The sequence below is a fragment of the Pyxicephalus adspersus genome, chromosome 10 (assembly GCF_032062135.1).
Source record: "Pyxicephalus adspersus chromosome 10, UCB_Pads_2.0, whole genome shotgun sequence".
In the NCBI taxonomy this organism is placed as follows: Eukaryota; Metazoa; Chordata; class Amphibia; order Anura; family Pyxicephalidae; genus Pyxicephalus; species Pyxicephalus adspersus.
Window position 1 is genome coordinate 6,036,737 of NC_092867.1, and position 25,223 is coordinate 6,061,959.

The 25,223-nt window shown below is 38.7% G+C and overlaps 1 protein-coding gene across 1 annotated transcript; it reads left to right on the forward strand.

Moving 5' to 3' along the window:
- Nucleotides 1-7,794: 7,794 nt before the first annotated feature.
- LOC140339887 (transient receptor potential cation channel subfamily V member 6-like) lies at nt 7,795-24,960 on the forward strand. Its single transcript, XM_072424799.1, has 15 exons — nt 7,795-7,847; nt 8,952-9,049; nt 11,664-11,786; nt 12,162-12,302; nt 14,715-14,813; nt 14,909-15,081; nt 16,276-16,422; nt 17,860-18,072; nt 19,504-19,590; nt 20,331-20,407; nt 21,125-21,290; nt 22,236-22,302; nt 23,025-23,293; nt 23,646-23,746; nt 24,747-24,960. The coding sequence occupies exons 1-15, from the start codon at nt 7,795-7,797 to the stop codon at nt 24,958-24,960; spliced, it is 2,028 nt and encodes a 675-aa protein (XP_072280900.1).
- Nucleotides 24,961-25,223: the final 263 nt, after the last annotated feature.

A 25,223-nucleotide genomic window follows, 5' to 3' on the forward strand; every position in this document is an offset into this window, starting at 1 on the left:
AATTGGTAATTCTCTACATTATCTTTGAGTGAGAGTTTCGTTTATGTCTCTGATGGTTTGACTACGTATGCTGGGGACACAATGAACTTTTTAGTGCTAGTCTAAATGCACTTCATAAACAAACATTAACTTGCGTCTTTCAGCTTAGAAAGGAATTTTAATGTAAAGAACTTGGACATGCAGCTCCAAGTTGGCTTTGTCCTCTGTGGAATAAGATGCAAAGGATTTGTTATGGTAATTTAGCTATCAGCACTCTAGATGAACCTTGTCCAAGAGGACATTCCCAATGGCAGAATTTCAGCTCTTTGTTTTGTGTTTCTTGTTATGTAAGGTCTATAAAGAAAACAGGATCACAGGTCTGGGATATCCCCAGTGTCTTTGTTATTTTGGGTGAAGGATGTCGACTCATTAGCAACATTCACTTAACGGACTTCTTCCCCAGGAGCCTGGCCTTATCATTCTTATCAAAGTTAGTTGCATGGTTTATCATGCCTATCCTGAATATTTTACTTTACTGTAGTGATATTGTTCGTTAATTCTGTGTTTATATGATTTGTTTTATAATACAATATTCTGTAGGGGTTATGACTTAAACCATGCTTTTCCTACACAAAGCTTAATTCCCATCCATCACTTCTATTGATTAATAACTGGGAATCTAAAAAGTAGGTTGTATCAAAAAGCAACTCCTAAATAAGTTTAGAGGAGTCTTCAGACATATATTTTTTAAGAGATGTGGACTTAAATCCAATGGTTTAGTGAAGAACATGTTTGTTCTTTTAAGTCCACTTTACCATAACTTGTTATACATTCTTTATAGAAGACTTTTTACCAAGGAACTGGCATGTTCATGAAGTTGAAGCAGCTGGGATACCCTTTTGTTGGAAGGTTGTGGATGACAGAACTCTCTTGTATTGTTTAATAACAAAACTTACTTTCATCCATAACCTTCCAATAAAACTTGGGAATTTGGGGTGATTGGGATCTGAAAACTTTTCAGAATAGAACATTGTATGCTATGGAGCCTGGCCACTTAGTTGCCAACATTCTCTAAAAAATGAACAGTTTCTTGATGTAGGAAATAATGGTTGGAATGTTTCACACAACTTTCTGAGCCACTTGTGCCTTCTCTTGCCTCGCATTGCACATTGACTTGGGGAATAAGGGAGAATTAGAATTATAGATGTTACTGTCCTGTAAAAAGACAGCTTTAGGCATCTGGGTTGGATTGAATTATTGAATTAGGAGTTTCTGCATAGGTCTTGGTATAGGCCATGGGTCGGTAAATCTGACTCTGCCATGTGGGTTTTTGACCTTGAACAAGCAATCAGTCTGGGAATTCTGTCTGTTCAGTACTTACTGTTTGCCTGGTTGTCTTACTGGGTCATGAAGCCAAAGTCAGATTGGTAACCTGGAGTTGAATCCTAACAATTGAAGTTGTTCAATATTGCAATAAGTTTAACTAAGGACACATGGTGATATTTTCAGCTACAAAGCCTATCAAACAAACCTACAGTTAAGAACAGACATGTCAATAATCCTTTGAGCCTCTTGCTAGAGGCACCAAATCCATGAAAAGCTTTGAGGAAACCAGTGACGAATACAGTGGTGCTGACATTATTAACTCTTTCTGATATTCTGATCCTTCTAACTCTGTACGTTCTCCGTCACTGATTTGATGCAAGTATGTAGAAGGTCAGAACTCCAAATCTGAATTCCAGTTTAGGGTTGGGGATTCAAGGAGCATTGAAGTTATGGGATGACCATAACAGCCAGGCAGCTAGCATTGCCATAAGAACTTAACCAAACTTACACCTAACCTGTGTATTTCTATCTGGATCTCCTGCCATGCACTGGATTTGCCAGTTTGGGTGGGCTTGCCCTGTAAATTCTATAAATCCTGAACAATTTGCAACAAATGGAAAGCTGCCTCGTGTGCAATGTTCTATAATCCCTAGCACACTTATTACATTTTTTGATTATTAGTTACAGTAACAAGTAATCACGGTGAAAACTCTGAGCTAATATTTACTTACGGCTGTTCCCGTGAACCTGGAATACAAGCGTCTTTATTTAATTTTCATGTTCATAAGCTCATTTCAGACAGGCTGTTCTTGGCAGGAGCCTGCATAGTTTTTGGGTGGAAATCTGTGTACAGACAACTCTATTGCAGCACTGATACATAAGGGCTAAATACTTTGTTCTACTTTACCTGACCTTTAATTTTTAGCTTGTGGCTTATTAAGTGACCAATATAAAATCATTACTAGGAACAGATAAAGGGTGATGTATGGCCTGCATATACATTTAAACAGTGCACCCTGGAAGCTCCAAGGCTCTATGCACTTTTGTCTGGAAGGCTGAGCTCCGAGCGATGGAAAGTTTCCTAGACCAAAAGAATTTTAAGGAACATTTGGACACTGGGACAGGGCTTGGATTTGGCTTTTGGTCCAAATGTTGCTATTTGGACAGAGAAGCATCCAGACTCAATCAGAGAGTGGAGTACCCAGCAGGCCCATCCATATAGGCTGCCTGCAGGAAACTTATTATAGGATAGGGGGTAGATCAAAAACCAATCACCCTGCAGGGGGAGCAGTACTGAGAGGTCTTTATTAAAAGAAGTTCCTGTACATAGACAACAGTCTATGCTAGATTATTGCTCAGATCTGGAAGAAATACACAAAGCACACCAAGATTTAACAATGCACACTCTTCTTGTATTTAGGTAATATCTGCTTTATCCTGTAGTTCAGTTTTAACGCTCAGGTTTTCCAAGGTGGGGTTAATCTGATCACCTGTGAGCCTGTAGTAAAGTTATCCAAGGATTTCTATAACTTCCTCTATAACCCTCCAATCACAAAAACCATTGGCAGAAATCAATAATAAATAGAATCACTCATAGTGGTCTACTTCTCCAGGCTACAGGCAGTTGTGTATTTAAGTTCTAGAGAAACAGTCGTATTTAACACGAAATGCAGTTGACACTTTATGAAGCTGCTGTATTTGCACTTTAGTATTGTCAATAGTAGAAATGTTATTATAGAAATAAAATTTTATTTTCTTTAATATCTGTGGTGAATGAACTGAAGTTATTACTGTTGGAAATACCGAAATATTACAACAAAGGAATGGAAGAACAAAAGTTTGGTATGGACTGATCACATTGTGACATCCTAAAAATGTATTAACATTTTCCCACTCCAATGCTCCAATGCCTCCAATGCATTGCAACTTTTGCTTGCTGGGTTGGCTGCCCCATTGTTGTTTATTTCTTCTCTGCTGGTACTTCTTTTACTGTATGGCACCATTTTGCCTCCACATTCTTCATTTTACAAATAGACAGGTGACTGTCTCTTTAATGTCCAAACTTTTGCCTGCAGAAAACTACCTCCCCCCTGACCCCAGTTGCCTCCAATGAGTATTCATTCTGCTGATGGTCCACTAAAAGTAACTCTTGGGCTGCTTCTTTTACTTCTTTTGTACTATGGGTGGTCTGTCTGCACTGATTCTCTGTACTGATTGTGGTCTACATAACTGGTCATGTTGGAAGTAGGGATGAGCAAAAATTTCCTCAAACTTCCAATGGGTCCATTCGTTCATGCAGCCCTGGGGATCCTGTGTGCGATCCCCAGCACTGGAGGTTAAATGGGGACAAGTCTCCCCATTCAAAACCTCTAGTGCTTTCCTTAGCCAATCAGAGAGCACTAGAGGTTTTGAATGGAGAGACTTGTCCCTTTTTAACCTCTAGTGCCGGGGATCGCACACTGAGATGATCAATGAATGCAGTCAGCGCTGCGTTCATTGATCAGCACAGCCCGCACTGTTTTTTTTTTTTAATTTGATCTCGTTTGGCGAATTTACACTTGCTGTTCTCGCTTACAAATTCAGTAAGCGAGAACAGCCCAAATTCGCCGCGAGATAGAGTTTTAAAAACTTGCTCGCTCATCCCTATTTGGAAGTCTTTACTGAAGACAATGGGCCTGGTTTATTAAACCTCTAATTATTAAAACTTTAATCAGTAAAGCTAGGTGATCCAGCAAACCTGAAATGGATTTCTTAAAAGTAATTTGCTATTTGATTTCTCAATCCTGGCCAAGATCCATTCCAGGTTTGATTGATCACCCAGGTTCACTGATGTATCTTCTCCAGCTTTGGAGAGCTTTAATAAATCAGACCCAATATATAGCGTGACTCACAAGATATTTTAGGGTTCCTGGACACTCCAGCAGTCCAGCCCCCTACTTGGAGCTTCCAAAAACACTGATGATACTTAAGTTAGTTCATGACACATACACTTGCTGGGACACACTTTAATGGGCATTGGCAAGCTGGTTTATTGTTTAGTGGAAGAAAGAAAGCTGAGAACCCCTTTGAAGGCACTGGAAGGCTAGGAAACACAGCGGGGTCACTGGAAACCTCAGACCTGAACTCTGGAAGGCATTAATGGGAATCATATGTTTACACTCACAAGAAATCAATTGAAGTAAACTACAACAAACGTTACTGCTATTCCTTGTCTGATGTGCTTGATCCTAAGAAACAATGCAATATAGCATATACCAACAAGACAGTCTCTATATGTTATTATTATTATTATTATTATGTCAACATATTACGCAGCGCCAACCAACATCAACGCCACCATATTACGCAGCGCTGTACATTAAATAGGGAATTTGGGACAACCTGCAGTTATGAACTTCCTTCCTGAATTTTTGCATACTGTTTTTAAAATGCATAAATCGGCTTTCTTTTCTTATGTGAAACTATAACACAGACTTTTCCTACTTGTTTGCATAAAGAAGACAAGAATAACTTGTATATCCGTCCGTACCCAAAGCACTCTGCCAAATTTACATTCATAATTAAAAGAATATTTTAGAGACCATTAACTGTAATCCTGTGTGAGGTTAAGCTGTAATTACCTGTTATGGAATGTATTCTCTTTGAATCCCATTATTACCTATTGAATGGATTTGATTCATTAGCTTACACACAAACAATACGTAACTATATACATAACTGGATGCCTTTCATAAGTTTAAATTCAATTTTTGATTATTATTAGGAACTAATCTTTGTACCTTAATTAAAATTAATTTAATTTCAAAAAAAGAAAAAAGCACTTATTTTTTAAAGCAAACAATTCATTCATGTATAAGGTAAAAAAAGTTATCAGATTATTAGCCTGGATGAGTGTTTTTGTCTTGAAGAGTGAATTTCTTATACGTTTTTTCCATGCTTTTCTATGGCTGTCATCAAGATAATTTTTGCTTACTTCCTGCCTACACCAGAACAAAAAACGGGGAAGGGGAACACAAAGAATCCCAACAAAATAAACATTTCAACCGGGAGTAACAGGGACAAAGAATAGAAAAATAAATTTAAGAGGTTATTATTATTATTGTTATTATTATTAATATTAATATTAATAAACAGGATTTATATAATGCCAACATATTACATAGTGCTATACATTAAATAGGGGTTGCAAATGACAGACGAATACAGACAGTGACACAGGAGGAGAGGACCCCTTGTGCCAATGACACCAGGAAAACATATCAAAGGTTATCTGTTCACCAGGACAGGGACACATTCCGATAAGCTCTTGTTTATATAATGCCAACACTCTGTCTTCATCTCCCCTGTGCTATTGTGTTTCCACTTGTGAATGAGACTTTAAGTGGCCATTTTACCACACATTAAAGGACATGGTGATATCTGATATCAGCAACACAAAGCAAACATTGCAAGGATACAAATCTGAAAGGGAATGTGTGAAAGGACATAACTAGAAATCTGTGGCTCCCCAACTCATCCAATGGCCACTCCATCTAATTGGAAAAACCAGACGTCCCAGAAGAGTAATTGTGCTGCTAAATCATCCCCTCCTCCACACACATGACGCTCGCAGTAATAGTTGTGCACCCGCACACATGCTAACACATAATTACTAAATATAGTGGGCCTGATTTAATAAGGGTCTCCTGGATTGGAGAAGATAGACTATCATGGGATAACCTAGGTGATTGCTTGCTCACCCTAGTCTTTTGGAAGAAGAAAAATCAGACCCAATATAACAAGACTCACAAGATTAAACACACCTCCGTGAGCTTTCCTTAACCACAGACAACTTAACTTCCATGTTGTGTCACACTGCAGTCCCATTCCTCTTGCTCCCTGGTCATGGCTACCTCTAGCCCCCAGCCCTTTCCCCTAGCTTCATGTGTCAGGGGCATGGCTAATTCCAGTAAATGGAAGTTATCGGGCCATCTACCTGGCCCATCACAATCTTTCTCCTTCCCTGCATGTTGGCAGCAGGGAAAGAACAGTTGACATGGACAAAGGTAACAAGGTGCAAAAGATCTCTGGAGTCCCTGTTCCTGGCCTCTGCAACTGTGGGGGTTCCTGGGGTTACACTATTTTTGGCAGGACTGGATTTCTCATAAAGCCAACCTCGGTCATCAATCATTTTACTGATATTACTGCTTGGATCAGATGTTTATTACATTTACCACCTCTGCAGGATTCACTATAAAAATTTTGCAGAAATATACTATTGTGCCATGTAGTCTAAGCAGCTGGCCATCAATTTACAGACGTTGCATTTCTTTAGGTAAAAAAGTAATTTAAAAAAAAAAATGTTATGTTGTTTTGTGTCCAAAAGCTTCTTTTATTATTATATATTTATTCGCAATATACATTATTGTTAAATGAAGGCGATATATCAGTGCCTTCTAGTGGTCATTTCTTAGTTTGCAATCTTCAATTGCTAAGTAAAACATTTCTTGTGTATAGTTTATTGAAGCACACAAACAATAGTATATTTAAAGTCGAACAATCCTATAGTAAAGATTGCAGGTGTATAATTTTACAAAATATAATTATACAAAAAAAAGTGCCAACATAATACACAGGGCTGTACAAGAAATATATATAGAGAAGAGAAAGAAATATAAATATAGAGAAGAGGTCCCTGACCAATAAAGCTAACAAATTAGGAACCTTCAAATATGGCTTTACAGTCCAAGAGAGTTTGCAGCCTGCATTTAACACTTTTTTTTTAGAAAATAGATGATTTTTTGAAAAAATTAAACAAACTACATGTTATGTTGGGATTGTATATCTCCTGTCGTGTCCTTTTAGTTCTCCCTTTCCATTCCCATTGAGTCCTACTGTGGCGTAGGGGTCAGAGGAAGAAACCATATATATATATAATGATAATAAGGATAATAAAAATCACTAAATCACTTTATATATATATATATATATTAATAATAATAATGATAATAAAAAATAACAATCACTAAAAAAAGGAGTCATCCAAAAATTAATAAAAAAATCTACATGTGTTATACTAGTGTTTCTTATTTTTAATTAAAAGTATTTTGTGATCATGCTAAATGGTTAACCGAGCTGCAATAGCTTTTACCAGAGTTTTTGTTTTAAATTCCTACTTGAGATCCTTATCTTCGTATCACAATTGAAGAGAATGTACTGCAGTTTACAATTCACGCACAGGAAATGTAGATGCTAGGAAAGATGATCCAGCTCACACAGGGTTAAGTCCCAGCAGAGGAACAGGTCTGGTGAGTCTGGGGGCTGGAGGTGTTCAGGTGAGAAGTCGGACAGGTGAAAGGGGAAATAGAAAAATCAGCTACAACCTTTACTGTTGTGCTTTTTTCTATATTTTTGCTAGTTGCCAACATGTAATTCTACTTGAAATGGTTCACATTGGATTATATATAGGAGATGCTACACTGGATCACACAGGACGTCAGCACATGGACTATGGACCGTCAACTGTTGGATGTGGAGAGATCAGAGTTGGTCCAATGGAAGAGGTATGGTCATCATAGGAATATTCCTTGTTCCTTCAATGTATTATGGAAGAATAAAACTTCCTTCTCTTCCCATTAGACCCTGTTTTTGAGTCTCTAAAGAGTTTGTCTGAATGAAAGAGAGATTTGGTGTTTGAACCCTGGGCAGGAACATTTACCTGGTCAGAGGATGAAGTAATAGGAAGATGTCCCAGATACCTTTGTTCCAAACGCCCTTTAAATGGTGGACAGGAGGTGGGAGGACATGGGTGGTGAATGTCTAGGTTGCAGGAACCCATGGTTGTAGAAGGTTATGAAGATAGCCAGGCTGTGTTGTGCTCTCAGATAAGGTAGTGACGGCAGAAGATAAAAGTCACTGAGTCCAGAGGGAAGACTCGGAAATGTAGACTTGGACAAGCCTAATATTTTCCCGCAGTCAGGAAAAAAGCCGTGCTCACATCAGTAAATCCAGTTAACCGTAATATTGAACTAGCCGGACAATCCTCCGTTGCCAATGCTCACAGTAGCATGGTAAGCTGGCCAATTGCCCAGGGCCTTTACCTTCTCCTGAGCCCCAACTGACAAAATGAAAGGGGGTCATGATACTGGAATGTGTTGCATAAACAAGCCAGAGCTTTTGAAAAAACTTCTCTTGCAAAGGGGGAACATATGAAGATTATTTACTTATTCTATGCCTTGCTTTCCTGGTAGCCGACACGTTTCTGTTGCATGTTGGCTTCGTCTTATGGAACAGCATAGAACAGACCTGTTATTTGGGGTGCAATTGCACAAAGAAGCAGCATATATAGGGATATAGTAAAAAATCAATTTTTTTCCCTGTGTTGGTAGCCCTATGGCATTTTATTTTATTTTGGAGTTCACACTGTCAAAGTGAGCCATGCTATATTTAACCTTTCTTCTATGTTCAATATTCACAAACATTGGGGCAGCCATATCTGGTCAATATATGTGCAGGTTCTATTTCTTACCTTGAAATAAAAACTCACTATTCAGTTTGTGGTTTATCATATCCTAATGAAGATAAAAGCTTTTAGATAAACCACCCAAAATTAAAAGTGAAAAACAGTAATTTGTGAATTTTCGGTTCTGATGTTTGTTTCTGTTAAGGATTCACGACATTCCTCTTCTTCGTGCCGCAAAAGAAAATGATATCCAGCGACTGACGGAACTTCTAGAAGATGAAAGATGTGATCCTTTTCAAAGAGGTAAGTACAAGAAGTTGTTATGCCTTTTGGTTCTATCATGTTGGTGGTTACTTTTTTACCAAATTTACCTTGAGCTGTTCTTTTTACTGCTGTACGTTTGTTTAGATTATTATTTAATTTTAGCAAAGTGCCCACACATCCACTCCAGTGCCCAATCCCCACACGGGGTCACAATGGCTCAATTTAATTTTCTTCTCATTGACTTTAATGAGGTTTCCAGTTTGCAATGGTTATTTTGAACATTTACCCAACCCGTGGCAAACTAAACTTCAGCAGATTTGCTCATCCCAACATTTCAATACAGCTTTACTTCTAGCCAGCACAGGGGTCATACAATCCTGTTAAGTGTAGTTGTCAGGATTCTATTTACTGTAATCACATAAGGAAAGTTTGATGGCTGATTGCTTTTCTATTTGCTGGGTTAACCACTTCAGCTCCTGTATTTCTATAATAAACCTAAAATAGCAATACAATATCAATTTCGAAAAATCCTAAAATATTTTTTTTTTGCATTTCAGCCATGAATGTGGCAAAAAAGACCCATTAATGGTATTACTTATTACTTACCTATTACTTAGTAATACGATTAGATACTCATGAAATACATTTTGTACGGTAGCGAGAATATAGGGGATAAAAATCTTGCCCACATTGGGTGGGCTTTATTTTCTAGATGGCAATGGCACAAACTCTATAGATCAATCCATTAATGGGGACCTTGCTCACCATATGCCAATGGCAGGACCTGTCAATCCACCAATGGAGGTTTTACTCACCAGATGTGATGGATTATTTCAATAATCAGGGCTTTACTCTCCAGATGTAAACAGCAGGACCCATGGCTTAGCCTTTGTTTCTCAAATGTCAATGGCAGGTTGACAATGATTCAATATAGTGGTTGGGGCTTTACTCACCAGATTTCAATGCCAGGATCCGCCAATCCAGCTGCAGGCTCTTTATTGACTATATATATCAATGAGGGACCTATAGATCAATCTAGTGGTGGGGACATTACTCACCAGATATCAACCCATCAATCAATCTGTGGGGACTTTACTACTTGCTGGAAGGATCTATGGATCAGTTCAGTAGTGAGGACCCTGCTCGCTACATGTAAACTTTAGGACCTATGGTTTAATCCAATGGTGAGGGCTTTACTCACTACATATTATTAGTCTTAATTAAACCAAAAAATAATCTATGATTTATTCTAGTAGTGGGGACTTTACAAACCAGACATCAATGACAGGACCAATAGAACAATCCAGTGATAGGGTCCTTACCCATTGGATGTCAATGGAAACACCTATAGATTAGTTCATTGGTGGGTTCTTTACTCATCAGGTGTCAATGTCTGGACCTATAGATCAATCCAGTGGCGGTGGCTATACTCATCAGACGTCAATGTCATGTCACTAACAGCAGAAGGATCCGACTATACACACTCCAGGAAAACTCACCCAGGAGGGGTCACAACTTTCCTTTCTTTATTAGAAAAGTAAAAATGACCTTTCATAGTAATTTGGAGCTTATTACATTTCTTTTTTATCTTTTATAATACCATTAAAAATTGCATTTGTTACATCTCACCTATTGCAAAGGTTACATCTCACCTATGGGGGTCGTGTCAAATGGATTTTCCTTGTGTCATACAGAGTGTGTACTTTTAAACATGTCTGTTGAAGAGAAAAAGGTATGAATGGAGAGCAAGTAACTAATAATGTCCATCAATGTTTCATTGACCACAGGTCCCTCATCTTCTGATGTCTGTATGCTGATATACCTCCACTTAGGGCCACCAGTTCAACTTATGTATTGACCCGGGAAACATTTTCTCACCTGGCTTTTGGGCCAGCCTTCATAAGTAGATTCAGCCACAGAGTCAGCTGATAAGACTTTGGACAGTTCTGTCTTTTAGAAAGGCTCATTTGCTCTGTATACTAAGAGCCATGAGTGCAGCTTGCTTTAAATTTGGAGTAAACCCCGACAATGAAATTCTCCTATTTGCTCCCTTGTGGTCTGAAAGTGAAAGTGTTTCAATATATCTGTTCAATAAGTAAAAAAATGTTGGTCCTGCATGAAGTCTTGTGACCTGATAACCTTCTTATCAGTTATGTTGTTCCCAGCTCTCTCTAAAGCTACGTACACATGTCCAATGGTTCTCACCTTATAATCGGCTCAGGTACGAGAATCTGACGTGTGTACAGGGACTGTCATCAATCGTCTGAACGACCGTTCTGACGGATCCACGGACGATGGACCACGAATGATCCTAATACAAGGGAAGGGGGGAGCGCACAGCAGGGTGCCACTCCGTCATTCTCTCCCTCCCCTCTCCATATAGCAGAACAGTGCTGTACAGCACTCGTTCATGCATCGTACAGTCCTTAGATGTTGGAAAGGATTGTGAAAGATCCTTTCCAATGACTATAATTGCACGTGTGTATGCGGCTTAAGGACTGCAGAACACCTTTTTACTGTGGAGTTGAGGAGAGTGGGAAGTTTTGTAGTCCGAGGGCAGCAGTGGTCGTAAGGTGTAGTAGACAGGTATTTTCCTATCAAATAAGCCAAATAATATTTACTTTAGAAGATATCTCCAATTTTGTTTAATCAGGTGCTGAAGGAGAGACGGCTTTACATGTGGCAGTCCAATATGAGAACCTAGAGGCTGTGGAGGTTCTGCTAGATGAGGCTCCGGAACTGATTAACCAGCCAATGACCTCTGACCTTTATTGTGGTAAGCCAGTAGGGGCAGTATTGAGTCTTACAATGGGCAATTTGGGATTTTCTAGCCTTTCACTCTTCAGCCAGATTGGTCACTTTGGACTTTTACTTTTACATTTACCAGGTTTTTTAAAGGTCTGAATCTGTTTTATAAGTGAGGACAGTTGTCTGAAATAAAAACCGTGTGCATTGGGTTTAGACAGCTCATTCTGCCTAATGCAGCAAAAAAAGATGCATTCACCATATTATGCAGTGCATGGAAATTCATAAAAGTGGGTTGGGCTGTTATTACATTGCACCAATAGTATAGTGCCAAGTTTTTTGAAATGCACAATGCAATGTAATTATTAGATTTAAAATAAAAAAAATATATATATTTTCTATCCAGGTCAGACGGCCTTGCACATTGCTGCAGTCAATCAGAACTTAAACCTAGTTGCAGCTCTGATCCATAGAGGCGCCGACGTCAAATCTCCAAGAGCTACTGGAGGCTTCTTTACAATGAATCCTGAAAACCTGTTTTATTTTGGTAAGTTTGTGTTATGGTTATCACTTGGCTCCATTAAGACCCAGATCCCTCTTATCTGCAGACAATCCATACTTTCAATGCCTTTCCATGGGGGTGGCAATTATAATCCAAGCAAAGTAGGAAGGGTCACACTCTATAATTGTTATTACCTATTTTAAGCAAGTTAAGAAGCAAGAGAAAGGAGAGCAGGGTTATTTTGCACGGAGAAAATTTGTATTGTATATACCAATAAATTATACATACGTTCACATGTAACAAAGACAAATTATATTCATTTGTCATACAAAACAGGTTCATCATACATAGATATACAAAAAGTACAAGGAGCGGTTTACAACTTGTCAGGATTTAGCTCTCTATCCTTGATTCAGTATGATGTTGGACAATCAGATAGCTTTAAATGGTCCAACAGCCTATTCAATGGCCGTAGATGGCCCTAGACACATTTCAACTAAGTGCTACCTATGTCCAATGTAGATGCCATAGATAAACATACTTAAATCATGTTGGTAATTGCACCCGACGCGTTTCGCCCAGTTAGGCTTCCTCAGGGGTGGTAGCTTTGCAACAACACGTGTTATGGCATTTGTCTTGTTAATATCTAGGTAATTAAAAACAATGAATATTAAGTACATTGCAAGTATGTAACAATATTTTTTTTAATATATGGTGTGTACAACATGGCATACCACATACATGAAATATGCCATATCATACACATCACTCAAAGTATTAGCCAATTAGTCATACTCAAATTCATAAAGAGCTCTCCTTTCTCTTGCTTCTTAACTTACAATACTTACGGTTAGCACATCGTCTGTTAAAGAATTAGAGTAATTTTAGGTTTCCACCAAATACCCCCTGATAAATCACCTATTATAACCAGTTATTATTAAAATAGATACAATTCCCAAAAGAATGAAGTTTGGATTTCCAAAATGTTGTGTACATACATGTCAGTTTTCAAACCAAGGTACCTGATGGTGACAACAATGGACCATACCTGAGTAATGTATCAATTTAGCTTTGCATGTAATTTAAGAACAAATATGCATTGTGGTGCGTTTGAACAGTAAAGATGCTGCATGCCCATTTATTCCTGCATTGGCAGCTTGTTCAAAATGAATGATGACCTCCCATGCAATGAGCCTGATTCATTAAAGATCTCCAAGACTGGAGAGAATAGACTATCATGGGTGAAACTGGATGATATAGCAAACCTAGGATGAAAGCTGGGAAGAATAGCAAATGATTGTTAAAAATACATTCCTGGTTTGTTCGATCACCCATGATAGTCCTCTCCAGTCTTGGAGAACTTTAATGAATCAGCCCCATTGCATGGAGTGTCATCATGAATTAATAAACCAGGCATACTGTGTAATAAAATGTTAAAATGTTAAAAACACCACCATGCATTCTATTGTAAAATAATAAATTTGGTTAAGGTAAAGGCCTCATTATTAAAATGACAGGTACCTATTGCAGAAAGAGACAGGCAAAGTCCCTACTGCAAAAAGTATTCTTACCTGCCCAATCTTCAAATTTTGTTTGTGGCAAGAGATACCCAGCAATCTCAGCTTCCCTTGTGTGAACTCCCTGATAATTGGGATGTGTAAAAAAGAAGGGAGTAATGGCAGAACCCACAATGGAATGGGAACAGTTGAGTTTCCCCAGGCTATAGTTCAGCTTTAAGCATGACAACCCTCAATAGCTGAAAGTGGTTTTACAGTCACGTATCACATATGAACAGAACCTAAAAAAAGGAATAGCTAAAAAAAAGCCCAACCAGCTGGTTTGGATCCCAGTGGTATGAAAGGATCAAATGCAATGTAGAGCACTCATATGTCCTAAAGTTCACCATCATCCTACAAACAAGGAGGCAGAATTTTATACACATGTGTTCCGCATCTCCCAATAAAATGGACCTGGCTGGTCAAATGCAAAATTGACAGTTTATCTATTCTTGTAAATCTCCACAGACAAATGTCTTGGGTCACATTTGTTTACTAGTTTAGCATTGGGGATTTTTGGCCCCCTGTACTGCTCCTACAGACTGAAAACCCAATTATCACTTTAGAGATTTCCAAAAAGGCCACATAGGCTTCAAGGTCACAATGTAAGTCTATGGCTGCTAATCGTAGCTAGAAAAGAATTACGCTATTCAAGTGAAAGAGCTTCCGATCTCCAGTTTGAGTTATTTATAGTATAGTGATCAACCTCTGAAGGCCATAGAAAAAGGAACGTAATGGTTCTTGCATAAATTAAGTAGTATAAAAATGCCAAATAGAAAAAAAATGGCGCACAAAAGATTAACGATTTGTCATCCAATAACTACTGATTGTAAAAATTGCCCCCCCAAAGGTCTAGAAGGTCAGTCAGACCACCTCAGAATTTATTATTTTTGTCTTTTAGGTGAACACATCCTGACCTTTGCTGCTTGTGTTGGTGATGCTGAGATTGTAAAACTACTTCTAGATAATGGAGCTGATCTGCGGGCTCAGGACTGTTGGGGTGAGCATTTGTTTTAACAAACCTACTTATTACACGCAAATTTATGAATGTATGTTTACAAAGTTTACATTTTTGTCTGTCCGTGATATCAACAGGTAACACAGTTTTGCACATTCTCGTTCTACAACCCAATAGAAGCCTCTCGTGTCAGATGTTTGACTTCCTGTTGTCCCAGGATCACAAACCTCATGAAAAACCACTGCATGAGATTCCTAACAGACAAGGACTCACCCCTCTGAAGTTGGCAGCTGTGGAGGGAAATGTGGTGGTGGGTAAATGGTACATTTTTGTGGTTTATTGTTGGTACACCACCTTTGTCATTGATGGGCTCAGATGTAGAAGTCACCAAAGGATATGTACCTTCAGGTTGGGAGATATGGGATACATATTAACAAGTCATAACCAGATGTTTTTGGGTCTTAAGCTGTAATGATATGTCAAATAGATCTTGCAAATAAACTCTAACTCGATCTTTGAAGATATGATGCAGTCAAAACAATAAACCCACTGGCATGTAAAGTGACCTTCGATCTATGATCTAGTTACAGTGGCATCTGTTGATGGGTGGAATATATTGGACAGAAAGTAAGTCAGTTCTCCAAGGTGATGTGATGGACGCAGGAAAAACTGACCAGTGTATGGGTCTAAGAGACTTTGACAGGAGTCAAATTATGTTAAAGTAATGGGGTAAGAACATCTCTTGGCTAGTCTTGTTCCATGTTCTCTGTATGTGGTGGTTAGTACTTACTAAAAGCAGTCCAAGCCAGGACAACTAGTAAACCAGTGGCAGGGTCATAGAATCCCCAAGGCTACCTGATGGTCACAGCAACACAAATTGCAAAAACATATTCCTGGCCAAAAGAGAAATGTGTCAGAATATACAAAGCATCTTATTTTTCCTCTTATGGAGCTACATAGTGGAAGACCAATCAGTGTGTCCATGCTAGCGCCTGTAGACTGATGAAAGTGCCTATAATGGGTACATGAGCATACCAATTGGAGCATGGAACAATGGAGGCAGGTAGACGAGACTGGTGAATTACATTTTCTTAAGATTATGTAAAAGTCAGACATGTGGTTGTCGTTTTCCTTGGGAAGGGATGTCAGTAGGATGCACCATGGGAAGAAAGTAGACTGGCTGACACTAATAGCTTGGTGTCAGATACCACAGAACATCTTCAGAGGTCTTAGGTAATCTTTGCCTTGTAAAACCCAAACAAGAAATTAATTAATGTCCAGGAAGCTGTACTCCCCGGACATTAATAAAAGCAACATCTAATTATTGTTTTACCAAAAATGTGTCCTCACCAATATGAAGGGAAAATTTTTCCCATGGAGACAGAAATAAAACCCTAAAAGAGGAGCTCATCCTTCACTCCCTGCTCTAAACAAACCAAAACAAAAGATGCCTAAAAGAATGTCTATTGTTAGGCAATAACTAGCAACTTAATTATTCCGGCAGATGTTCCAGCACCTGATTCAGAAGAAACGGAAAATCCAATGGACTTTTGGGCCTGTAACTACAATGTTATATGACATGTCAGAGATCGATACACGGGAGGGACAGCAATCTGTATTGGAGTTGATTGCGTCATCAAATAAGAGCCAGGTGAGTTCCAAAATAAATTTATATATATATATCTATCTATCTATCTATATATAGATAGATAGATAAATATAAATATGTGGATGGCTGACAGATTTCTGAAATTCGAACTGGATAAAAGAGAACTTAATAACCCTCCCCCACCCCCTCAAATTTGAACAAAACTGTTATTCATCCCTCCCCTCGGGCACATTGTCTTGGCGTCACCTTTGATTCTGCCCTCCCATTTACCCCCCATATTCAGAACATTTCCAGGTCCTGTCACTTTCACCTACACAACATCTCCAAAATCCGCCCCTACCTGTCCCCTGAGACCACCAAACTCCTTGTACACGCTCTTATCATGTCTCGTCTGGACTACTGTAACCTCCTCCTCTCTGGTATTCCACTAACCTGAGTCTGTCCTACACAATTTATTATAAACGCTGCAGCCAGACTTATCCATCCTTCCCACCTACCTACCTACCCACCTACCTACTCCATACACAGCCTTCCCACCATTCCTCTTCTGCTGCATCTCTTTGTAGTTCTCTTCATTGGCTTCCATTTCACCTGAGAATCAAATTCAAGCTCCTGTGCTTTGCCTTCAAATCCCTCCACAGCCCTTGTCTCCGCTCCTCCAATGACCTACTAATGACTTCCTCACTCATAACACCATCACACGCACAGCTGCAAGACTTTTCTAGAGCTGCCCCGACTCTCTTCCTTGTCCTATTCGTCTTTCTCCTACTTTCTACTCCTTTAAAAGATCACTCATAACCCTTCTTTTAAAACTTGCCTACCCATCTTCTTCTGTCTCTTAAACCCTCACTTTTTACCCACTATTCCATATCCCCCTCCTATTGTGTGATACTTTCCCTACCTCCTAGATTGTTAGCTCTTCAGGGCAGGGTCCTCTCCTCCTCCTGTGTCACTATCTGTATCTGGCTGTCATTTCCAACCCCTATTTAATGTACAGCGCTGCATAATATGTTGGCATGATATAAATCCTATTTATTATTATTCCTCTTTATTCCTCTCCTGGAATAAAATTAATATTATTAATATTACTAATAATAATATTAATAAAAGCCATCACTCATGGTACTAGGGGTTGCTATCATTTCATTGCTTGCTTACTACATTCCAAGTGCTATAGAGTGTTAGTTGCCATTCAATGACCTTTCTTTGTGGTTCACCAAGCACATGTAAATTGATCCCATTGAAAGCAAACAAATGTATACTTTTGGTATCGGTGCTACACAATGGTTTACCCTAACTTTTTCTCCATAACATAAGTGGGAGAAGTTCTGGTTCCGTCTCTGTCTATGTTGGACAGATACAAGAAAATGTTTTTAGTTGTCAGCAGATGAAAACAGAGCAAATACGAGAAGGTCATTGTTGTTGATTATTGTTTCGTAAATGGAAATCTGATTTTTTTTCCCTTTTTTCTTTTTTAAGGCCCACAAAATATTGAATATCCCCCCTATAAAAGAACTGTTACAGAAGAAGTGGCAAAGAACGGGGCGTCCATATATATGGGTCCTGGCTGTGATATATGTGTTATACATGATCTGCGTGTCCCTCTGCTGTGCCAACCGACCAATCAAACCACGAGAGGACAACATCACTGATCCAAGAGACATCACCCGATATGTCCAGAAAACCTTACAGGTAGGACAAGCCAGATATCAGTATGGGTGCCTACCATATCCAGCTGGATGGGCAATGTGAATTTGGGGTAATAGGAGACCCGAAATGAGAAAAATATAGAGAATTTTGTTGTTTACCCCATTCTAAAAAGTCTGGTTGTCTGATCTTCCATGGCCCTAATATTGTACTCTGGCCTCCCCTTAAGTCTTCTCTCCGGCTCCTCTACTGGAGGTCAGGTCAGGTACAACCCATTTCCTTTTGCCCCTGTCATTCAATAGTGTCCAGTTCTTTCAGTCATGGAGACATAGGGACTGATTTACTAAAGCTCTCCAAGGCTGGAGACGATACACTTTCATCAGTGAAGCTGGGTAATCCAGCAAACCTGGAATAGATTTCTTCAAAGTAATTTGCTCTTTGCTTGAAGAAACCCATTCCAGGTTTGCTGGATCATCCAGCTTCACTGATGAAAGTGTATCTTCTCCAGCCTTGGAGAGCTTTAATAAATCAGGCCTATAGTATCACATGTGGGCTTTACCTAGGGATTATGAATAATTCATCTACCAATCAAGGCATTTTGAGAATTACTACTGCCTGCACCAGGGTTAAGATCCACACACCTGGGATTTTCATAGGGAAGTTCAATAATAGAAACCTCCATATTTTTTACTGCACCTTGGTATAACAGGAGATTTAGGTAACTTTTTATTGTTATCTAATTATTTATCTCTTCACAACCCTTAACTCCTATGATTGCATAGAGCTTAGAAGGAAGCATGGGTATTTGCCATACATTCCCTATTTGCTTGGATTTGTTATCTGGTCCTTTGTGCTCTGTGTTGATAGAAGAACAGAGTCAAAGTGGTGGTCCAGCCTAGAAAACTTGATTTCTGCTTCTGGCATAATTTGGAGTTCATTGATTAGTGCAGTAAACCTTCTTCTGGCCTGAGTTTGACCTCATTGTTTGCTGCATTCAATTACTTCAAGCTGCTTTTGCATTTCTACTGACTTGTATAGGGAGAGAATAAGTTCTGATGGAGTAATACACTGTTGGCACAGGACCTTGAACCCAGTCCATGCAAAGCATCCAAATGCCCGTGTACAGTAAACTAGCCAATTCGTTACGCCAAATCTATGCAAACCAATCTGCTCAGCTATAATTGTAGTGTTGATTAGGAATTCAAGGCTATGTGATGGTGCTCCAATCCCCTCAATGAAATGGATGTAAGACTGCAGAGTTCAACTAATTGACATCAGTCTTATGTGCCTTAGGGCCTTATGTGATAAGGTGGGGACAAAAAAATCTATGGCAAAAAGTAGCCACTGGATGCAAGACATATAAGACTCATCCAGTGTCCACTGATGTCCATCCATATCACAATATTTTTCCAAAGTTGTAAAATTCTGCATGGCGACATAGTGTTGTAACTGCTTACCCTTGTCTTATTTCTTCAGGAAGCGTATGTCACCCCATCAGACCACCTGAGACTGCTTGGTGAGATCATATCTGTGCTTGGAGCATGTACACTTTTGGTGATTGAGGTGAATGACCACGTGTTGTGAGAAAATTGATTCTTTGAGCTTCCTATAAGCAGTCAATAGCTAACTACTGCCGGTATAGATGGGAAGAAAAGAAATTGAGATCACCACAGAGGTACACTGGAGAGGCTGCTAGAAAAGAGGGTACAGCAATTTGTCCAACCCTACCAATTGGAGGGCTGGGGGATTTAGAAAGAAGCTGACAAATAAGAGGAATTGGCATATAGGGGACCCTGCAGGGAAAGCAGTACTATAAGGAAACTCAAGAAAGAGAAGAAAAAGTGGACAGTGGAGGTGCAGTCGAGGTAATAGTACACAAGAGACACTAGAAAGAAAGGTGAGGAAACCAGAGGAGACACTAGGGAGGAAGAAGGGGAAAAATACATAGGAGCCTAAGGGTAGAAAGTAGTAGAAGGATGCTGGAGAGAAACAAGAAGAAACAATGCAGGGGGGTCACAAAAGGACGGAAATGAAATGGCACAGGGCAGGCACTGAAAAGGAAGAAATAGTGCACGGATGACAACACAAGAGGAGAGAAAACACTACAGGGCAGACACTGGAGTAGATTAGAAGGAAATGGTACAGGTGGGACACTTAAAGGAAAGGAGAAGAAATGGTATTGGGGACACTGGAGGGGAACAATACAAAAGGTAGAAAACCCACAAAGTATTGGGCTGGGACACTGTAGGACATTTACATTGAAGAGAAGACTCATTACACTAACCTCATTTCTTCCTTTTTAGTTCTCACATGTATGGAGAAATGGGTTAAAGTACTTCATCAGCCGCACATTTTGGAAAGATCCATTCCATTTGATCAGGTTAGAAAGTTGAGACTTTTCTTGGACATTTTTTGTTTATTTTTTTACAAGCTTGTGGCACAAAAAAAATTAAGCAAGGTGCATGGAAGATATTGATGGTCCACTCCATCTGGCCAGTCCTGAGTACCACCTGATTCTCATTATACAGATAGCCAGTCTACTCCCAATCACACCAGCGGAAAAATCCTAATGTAGAGAACAATAAAAAGTTCTCCATTTTTAAATGGATTCCCTTTTAAATCCAAGAGATAGGATATTAGTAAACTTTTATAGAATAGGAATGTGTTGAGCCTGTCCCAATTAGTGTTACTGCTTCACATTTTGGGTAATTTAGGACAGTTCACTTACTAATATGATTATCTTTACCAAGATCACCATATAAAGAATATATCACTTAGCTTAGCCTCATTTATGTTGAGGAATACTCTGTTAATCTGTAGACACCAGCTTTGCCCCATGCATATCTTGAGGCCTTTAAGTTGCCTTTCCAATACAACAAAAATTGTCTGGTTTATCCCTATAGGAGAAAGCGATATAATAAAATATGTGTATTGTGATAATGTGTAGCAAAATGTGCATCAGAGCAACACATTCTATATTTTGAATGGTAATGGTAAAGATTAAGTGTATTACTATCTTTTTGTATGTTTACAAGTAAATAACACAAACTGTAAGACTTTTGAAGCTTACTTGGAATATTTTGTTTGTGTCATGCAGAATTTTTTTTTCCTGCCTGGTCTTGGTGGTGCTAATTTTTCGACTGACAAACACGGACGGCGAGGTGGTCCCTATGTCTGTGGCACTGGTGCTTGGTTGGTGTTACGTCATGTATTTTGCACATGGATTCCAGATGGTTGGACCTTTTACTATCATGATCCAAAAGGTAAAATAATAATAGTGATATATACAGATTAGTTAAAACCAAAATAAGTGAAAACCATTGATGATCTGGTTACAATGGCACCTGTGAATGGTGGAGATATAGTAGGCACCAAGTCAACAGTCAGTTCTTTAGGGTGATAGGGAAAAAGTTACAGAATGGTGTAAGCATTTGAGAAACTTTGATAAAAGGAAAACTATAATGGCTAAACGATGGGTCAGAGCTTCTCCGAAATGATCGGTCTCATAGAATCTTCCTGGTATACAGTGAATCGTACCTAGCAAAAGTTGTCAAAAGAAGGACAATTAGTGAAACGGCAGCAGATTCAAGGTTCGTTGATGAAGTAGGGAGGCAATCTAGTGTGGTTCAATCCAAGAGATTGGTTACTACTGTAACAAAAATTGCTTACACAAGCCATCATTTAAAAGAAAGAAAATGTTAATCATCAGATTAGGTCACCTTTTTTCATTGCTCTATGGCCCGATTCTACGTGCCCATTCTTGGAGCTTTCAATGATGAACAGTGCTCACACTTACCCCTGTTCACCATCGAAAGCTCTTACAATGGGCATAATAATGTCAGAAATGGACTACAATTTTAGATCATATACTATGAGAATAAAGCAGGTCAGGTATCAAAAACCACGGGACATCTACAGACATCTTGTGGAGACCATGCAATAAAAGCGCATGGTTTTAATACATTACATGAATGCTCAAAAGTTCTTTCAAGTGCTTTCCTTCTCTCATCTTACAAATCACACAGGTATAGGCCAAAATTGTATAAAGTGCTGCCCATGTGTTCCAGACACAATAAACAAAATAGCTAGAAGGTGGAAAAACAATTGCCAAAAAGCCCAACTAGCAGCCTAACTACCATTTAGTCTTTTGTCGCTGCATTTCATTCGCTGTTCTCATAATTTTTATTATTTTTTGTAATTGTTTTTAGATGGCTGCAAGTGATCTCTTAAAATTTTGCTGGCTTATGGCTGTTGTGGTGTTTGGTTATAGCACAGGTAAGTACACAAACATGATTTAGCATTGTTACTTTAGGATTTAAATATTTATAAAGCAGTAAATATCTGTAATAATATGTGTTAAAATATAAAATAGGAAAGAATATGTCAACTCATATGATATCTTGGCTCATTCTATTACACCTCCATCCCACTATAAGTGATCACTGATTCTTGATTTAATACTTGTCTTCTGTTTACAGAAGGCTGGGTCCTTCTTTGGGTGTTTTGTCTTCAGGATACATTCACTTGATATTGCAAGAAGGGGCTGCTGTATGGTATTCTAAGAGCAAATTATGTTTTGATACGTATTACTTCAGTTTATCTTTTTATTCTTATTCATTGTTTTTTTTTTTTTATTGTTACATTCACAAAAATGTACTCTCACTTCCTGTCTGGCCATGAAATAAAGGAAATCTTTCCAACAGGGGATACCGACAGCAAGAAAAACCCAGCGGAGGTCTGAACACTTACCTAAACAATCCAAAATCAAATAAAATATTTTGGCTAGTGAAGAGTTTTGAACCTGATCTCAGAATATAGGAATCCATTTAAGGATTCTAAGGTTCTTCTCCATCTGTCAACATATAGTCCAAAATGTTCTTAACTGTAGCTTCTGGCATGTTCTGCAGTTCTCTGGCTTTCCTTCAATATTTATGTCTTTACTGTAGAACAAGAATGAGTTTCCTTGATCACTAACTTTTTGTTTTCCCTGTTTGCAGCTCTGTATGTTGTGTTCCAGACAGTAGACCAAACCGCCCTCGGAGCTTTCTACCCATACACGATCTCCTTGATCAGTACCTATCAACTTTTCCTCAATATTCTCAATGGCCCTGCCAACTATAATGTGGACATCCCTGAAATGTACAGTGTTCTATATGCCTCATTTTGTGTTATTGCCTTCCTTCTAATGTTTAACTTGCTCATTGCTATGATGGGAGACACACAAGCAGCCATGGCGAAGAAGAAAGAAGAATTGTGGAAGGCACAGGTGAGGTGCTTGCTTTAGCAATGGCCAACAATAAAGAGACAAGGCATAAGAGTCAATAAAGCTTAGGTAAAGGATCATTTTGCTGGGCTCTTTGAACATTTTAAAGGTCAAAGATTTATTTTTTAAGTTAAGCAACTTATTTCTTGTTAGGGTTTTTTTTTTTTTTTTTGGATGTTTTTGAATTAGTTTATAGCATTCTTTCACATGAGCCAATAAAAGGGTCAAAATTGCAGCCATTGCTATTAATGGAAAAGTATTTACTATTGACATCAACCTTTTCATTATGATGCTCACTTGAATGTAATTTACATTTATTCAATCTATAATTTTTGTCCATATCCTTTATTGTTAGATCACTGGTACAACTGTAACAATGGAGCAGAAATTCCCACAACACTGGTGCTTTGGCTCGGGGCCAAATGAACATGACTTAGAAGACAGACATTACCTAATGTACGTATCAGCTTCAAGGGAAAATTTGAAGAAAAACCCATAATAATTACCCCAATTTTACAAAAACCTAAGTATCTTATCTATCTTTCTATCAGATCAGTTTATTTAGACTTTAAACCCATACGAGTTAAATGCTGGAATAGGTCTAGAAGGAACTTGAGAAGCATTTTACTTACATACCTCAAGCTTTTCCTTCCTTACATCCTTCCTAAATTCTAAAATGCTGTTTACCCCAAAAATTTGAGGGTAACCCAATGGAATTTTTTTACTTTTTCCTAAAGTGTTAATGGTAAATTTAGGTTTTATAGGAAGGTTAGGAGCGTAGATATACCTAGAAGCCTACAAGAGTCTTGGAGGGGGGGCACTTTTATGTTTTATTTATTACAAAACCACATCTACGCCAAAAAGAATCAGATTCCTAACATCAGACCAATACTATCTATTTCTCGGTTTATCCATTTACCATTTATATTTACCATTTATCCATTTACAGATATATCCCCACTCTGTGTTCATAAAAGTTCCTTGTGCCAGTATAATATTTTGTCACTCGGGTAGTTACCGTAAGGTTTCCAATTAATCGATTGAGTTTTATCCCACCACAACAGATGCCCAGACCATTATACCCCTATCATTCTTGATTTGGAAAACCTCAAAGTTAGTTGCTCCAAGGTACAAACCACACCACCGGTCAAAGTATATGCACATGTGGCCCTTGCATTTGGACAGATGGTGAGGTTCTTCATTTAGAAGGGGAAAAGCAACAATGCTTCTAGAAGCTACATTTTGCTTCTAGGAACTGCCCCTCAACCACAACGAAACCTCAATATAACTGCAACTGTGTAGAAATGCCTTGTTTGAGAGAGAGAGGAGAGCAGTTGAGCCAGTGGTGCAACATTGTGGTCAACTCCAAGACTGAAATAGCCCTAAATGGTATAAAGTAAATAATCTCTGTGTAAAGAATGCTATAAAGTGCATATGATGCCCATATTTCCTACAGTGTGGAAGAAAGGAGATGGCATCCCTTCCCGACACAGGAGACCAGCGATTCTAGTGAAGAGTCAGATGAGGAAATCACACTTCCAAAATCTGCAGAGGAAAACCCTGAAGATGGATGCCCACCTGCATGTGCAGAGATCCCGGCAGATGTTATTGACGGAGTGGAGAAAGCGGCAAAGTTAGAGCCCATGGAGGAAAATACATGGGAAATCTAACCGTTCTGAAAAGCAGCTCAAAGCATTAAGAAATATTAGTCAATGAACTGAAACATTAGCGTTGTGCTAAAGTTATAAAGCTGTATACAATGTTGTCATTGGTGAACTGAAATAAGATGTATACCTGTCACCAGATCTACATCACTCTGCATGTAATGTTTTTCCTCCATTGAGCAGTGGATGGGGATGAAGAAAATACCTAACTTAACTGGGTGTTCACAGTACACCAAATAATAGGGGAGGGCTTTAAATAGAGCGCTGCG

Bases quoted from the DNA above. Each gene is read 5' to 3' on its own strand.
- LOC140339887 (XM_072424799.1), top strand. From the start codon at position 7,795: ATGGACCGTCAACTGTTGGATGTGGAGAGATCAGAGTTGGTCCAATGG. The intron at 11,787-12,161 runs GTAAGCCAGTAG...TTTTCTATCCAG, and splicing joins GACCTCTGACCTTTATTGTG to GTCAGACGGCCTTGCACATT. The intron at 12,303-14,714 runs GTAAGTTTGTGT...TTTGTCTTTTAG, and splicing joins TGAAAACCTGTTTTATTTTG to GTGAACACATCCTGACCTTT.